Source organism: Triticum dicoccoides, chromosome 3B, assembly GCF_002162155.2.
Source record: "Triticum dicoccoides isolate Atlit2015 ecotype Zavitan chromosome 3B, WEW_v2.0, whole genome shotgun sequence".
Lineage (NCBI taxonomy): Eukaryota > Viridiplantae > Streptophyta > Magnoliopsida > Poales > Poaceae > Triticum > Triticum dicoccoides.
The window spans coordinates 841,764,858-841,769,354 of record NC_041385.1 but is presented as its reverse complement, the minus strand read 5'-3'; the positions used below and the strand labels follow the sequence as shown (position 1 = coordinate 841,769,354).

Below are 4,497 nucleotides of genomic sequence, written 5' to 3'. Positions count from 1 at the left end.
TTGAGTGGAGAGCAAACCTCCCACTCGGGGGCTTAGCTGCAGTCCAGTACTCGCCTAAGTGTTAGAAAATCCTACTGAGTGGAGAGCAACCCTCCCACTCGGAAGCTTAGCTGTAGTCCAGTACTCGCCTAAGTATTCGAAAATTCTATCGAGTGGAGAGCAACCCTCCCACTCAGGGGCTTAGCTGCAGTCCAGTACTCTCCTAAGTATGAAATCCATTCCGATCCACAAGGACGACGAGGTGCAGGTCGACTGATGCCTTCTCCTTCAGAGCTACGCCCCAAATACAACATGCACTCTGCAAGGACGACGAGGTGCAGGTTGACTGCTGCCTTCACCTTCGGAGCTACGCCACAAATAGAACTGCACTCCATCCCGATCCGCAAGGACGCAGGTCGACTGCAATCTGTGCTCCATCCCTACCTGCAAGAGCAATGAGGTGTAGGTCGACTGGATTTTCCACCTCAGAGCTGCGTCTCAAGCACTAAAGTATAATCCAAGTGAAGAACAAAGTTGGCTCGAAGGCAAACGCAAGCATATTCAACGATAAGCCAAGTTCAAATAACATCCTATGGGTTCAAAAGTGCTCAGGCATCAGGCCTGTAAAAGTTTATTGGTTACAAAACCACTCGGCATTCCGAGGCAAATTTAAGGCAAAGCATAGAAGTTTTTTACTCCTCAGGTGGAGGACTGGAGGGCACGACAAACTGGTCCAAGTCGATTCCGTCAGCAATCCAAGTGGCAGCAGCAATGAAGGTCTCCAGAAAGATTGGAAGTCGTGCTTCTTGGTATTGGCAACTTTGATGGACGCTAGCTTTTCCTCTCGCGCATCCTTGCAGTGAACACAGACCAGGGACAGAGCAATGTCAGCGCCGCACCTGGCAGAAGATTTATTCCATTCTTGCACTCGACCTGGAACTTCATTCAGTCGAGTCATTAGAGACTCGAGGTCATTTTGAAGCGTCGCTCCTGGCCAGAGTGTCGTGTCGATTCGCGATGCCGCAACCTTCAGTCGAGCAAGGTAGTCAACCACACCAGCAACACGAGACTCCAGCCGGAGCACGTTCATAGCAGCTTCATCCTTCACAAGAGAGTTAATGGGGTCCAAGCTTGTTTCCACTCGACTGGTCTCCTCCTCGAAGTTTTGGCAGAATTCTGTAAACACAATTGAAAGATAAACCAGCAGTTCTACGATAATTCGATGATTACAAGTCAGTCGGGTAGGAGAGATTACCCTCAAGCATGATGAATAACTTCTTGGCGAGCCCTCCCAGATAAGCCTCCAGATCGCTCTTCTTCCCCACTAGTTCACCAGCCTTGTCATTCAGAGCTATCTTACCATTCTTCAGACGATTGACTTCCTTGTTGGCCGCGTCGAGAGCATCTTTCAGATTGGCGTTCTCCTCTTCAAGTGTACCGACTGAAGCTATTTTTTCTTCCGCAAGCTTCGTTTTGTCCAAAGCCGCCTTCTGCGCTTCGGCAAGGTCGTGGTCCTTCTTCTTTAGAGCCTCCTTCATTTTATCTGCAAAATGACAATGAGGTCAGAATCAGGAATGGGCAGAAAGATAAAGACAGTCGTCAAGTTCTCACCAATCATACCTTTTGCTTCGTCCTTTGCCTTCTGAAAGTTCTCCTGAACAAGGTTCAAGTCAAGGTCGTGCTGGATATGTTTGTTTTCCAACTCAGTATAGCGAGCCACAAGCTCGCAAGATTTCTGCGAAGGGTCAGTCGATAGACATCAAAGATAGGTTGCTTCTGAGCGACTAAGAGAAAAATCGTAGCATTTCTAAGACTACAGCCGAATCAAAATATTCAATAGTAGTGTAGGGGACTACACCCAGTGGGTGCACTCAGCGTGCCCCCACTGGTTCTACCGACTTGGTCCGATCAATCGACCGAAAGAGACAAAGAGGTTATGATCCTAAACCATAGCTAACTGCCAGCAGTCAGCCATGGTCTCATCATGATCTACAAAAAAACATAGGTTCTTTAGACCTTAGTTGACTGCCAGCAGTCGACCATGGTCTCGGGGACTACACCCAATGGGTGCACTGAGCGTGCCCCCACTGGTTCCAAGATTCCATTCGACATGGTTCGACCAGACCGAGTGAAGAAGTTAGAGTGAAGAAATTCAAGATACAAAGACTACAGTCGACTGCCAGCAGTCCATCATAGTCTCGGGGACTACACCCAGTGGGTGCACTCAGCGTGCCCCCACCAATCCAAAAATTTATTCGACACACCCAGTGGGTGTACAAATACAAAGATCTTCGGAAAGAAAGTATTTAGATAGTATATCCTAACAGAACAAGCGGTGACCAACTAACCTAGACGTTGCTCTGAAGGGCTGAGCTAGCATCATAGGCCGCTTGGCTGGCTTCCCGGATCTCCTTCACTTGCTCCATCATGATCCCCGCCTGACGTATAGCCTCCTTAGCAGCACCGGCTTGGTCCTCTGGGACGTGGTGTGTGGCGAAAAGGGAGGGCGGGTCAGCAGTCGACGACAAAGGCTGAGCACTCGTCAGCGGCACAGCGAAGGACACGGAATTCCGAGTGATACTGCCACCCTCATGAGCCAATGTCTCAGGCACTGATGCAGTCTGAGTAGTCTTGCCAGCCGGCGCCTTTCTATTCCTCCTCAGCCTCAGTGGTGCCTCGTCATTATCATCCGGGAGATCGACGACATGAGGAGGAACTACAGGAAAAATCCAAAAGTTAAAAATGAAAATCCAATCGACCAAAAGTGAAACTACAGAGAGCGTACCAAGGTTGGAGGTGGCAACGTCTTCCATTTCCTGGTCTTCGTTCTTGGCGGAGGTCTCGGAGGTAGCAGCACTGCAGATTTCAGAAACCAGTCGATTAGTCAATGAGTCGACCAAGAGTCTGTCTGTGCTAAACAAGAAAACACAAGTTCTGCTGTTACCCAAAAATGGTGGGAATGGCCATTCTCATCTTGGGCAAGGCCTTCGGCGGCTTTGATGGCGCCACTCGTGGATGCATGGGCGCTTTTTCAGTCGGCGCCGAAGAAGCCGCCCGAGGGCGCTTTGACGACTGCCCAACAGGCGTAGTCGCTTTGCCACGCTCGCTCGCGGGGTCATGGGTGAGCTTGGATCGCCTTTCCGTGTGAGGAGGATCGACTTCCTCCTCCTCCTCTTCACTAGAGCCGTCGTCATCCCCTTCCCCCTCACCATCAGATTGCCACTCCTCCTCACTTTCACCTCCGCTCGCCTCTCCCTCCTCGGCCTGTTCTTGTGCCCCGTTGGGCATCGAGTACATCTCAGTAGTGATCTAGAAGACAACAAACAAGACAAAAGTCAGTTGATCGATTTTAAGCAAAGAGAATGAAGAAAGCAAGGCCACAGTCAGAGATGCAGAATTGGACCTTATCTACTTCATACGATTGGTCGAGTGGAGGAATCCTCCTGGCTCCTCGGGGGTTGTCTTTGTTCCCTGTGATACTCGACAACCACCCCTCCAACGTAGCCTCGTCGACCTCCTCCGGGTGAATCCAAGTGGTGTCATCGAGACCCGAATACATCCACATCGGATGGTCACGAGCTTGGAGCGGTTGGATACGTCTCCTGAGGAAGACCTCTAACAAATCCATGCCAGTCACCCCGTCGCGGACAAGCTGAACCACTCGACCAAGCAACACTTTGACTTGTGCCTTCTCTTCTGGCGTCACTTTCAGAGAAGAAGGTTTTTCTGCTCGGTTCAGGGAGAAAGGGGGAAGACCCGTCGCATGTCCAGGAGTCGGCTGGTCTTTGCAGTAGAACCAGGTCGACTGCCACCCGCGAACTGAGTCAGGAAGACTCATAGCTGGAAAACAACTTTTGCTTCTCATCTGGATCCCAAGACCCCCGCACATCTGAATCACTTGCGTCCTCTTGCCACTCGACTTGGCTTTCTTAACCGACGGCAACCCAAGAAATTCTCGCACAAAGACATGAAGGCAGCAAGGTACACGATGGAATTCGGAGTGAAGTGATGGAGTTGTGCTCCGAAAAAGTTCAAGAAACTCCGGAAAAAAGGATGAGGGGGCAGGGAGAATTTGCAATCGACGTGAGTGGCGATAAGGACACACTCACCCTCAAGAGGCTGCGGCTCGATCTCGTTCCCCGGGAGGCGCGCAGATTCATGAGGGATGAATCCCCCCTCGGCCAAGTCATCGAGATCTTCCTGACGAATCGCCGAGGGCATCTAGTCGCCATGGATCCAGCCCCGCGGCAAGGCAGACCTCGAGGAAGATCCGCCCCGACCGGACTTCTTCGCCTTTGCCTGCGCCGTCGCCTTCTTCGCGCGCTCCAGGGCTGCCGTCTTATCCATCACCATTGCCGCAGGCGAAGCCCGAACAGACCGACGGCACCGAGACGAGAGCAGAGGTGGCGGAGGAATTCGAGAAGGAAGGGGGAAAATGAGGGCGCACTGTTCAAAAGCCCTGGGCCAGCGGCTTATATGGCGTTGCCCCCGAGTGACTGACCTTTAGGCCCAGACGAT

The 4,497-nt window shown here is 51.6% G+C and overlaps 1 protein-coding gene across 1 annotated transcript in view; it reads right to left on the bottom strand.

The window, feature by feature from the left end:
* Positions 1 to 4,200, bottom strand: part of LOC119280261 — a 33,773-nt gene extending 29,573 nt beyond the window's left edge. Inside the window, exons 1-2 of the mRNA XM_037561166.1 lie at positions 4,089 to 4,200; positions 2,561 to 2,695 (exon numbers count right to left, since the gene is read on the bottom strand). Of these exons, the coding sequence (XP_037417063.1) occupies positions 2,561 to 2,695; positions 4,089 to 4,200 (247 nt within the window). The remainder of the gene's footprint in view (positions 1 to 2,560; positions 2,696 to 4,088) is intronic.
* Positions 4,201 to 4,497: the final 297 nt, after the last annotated feature.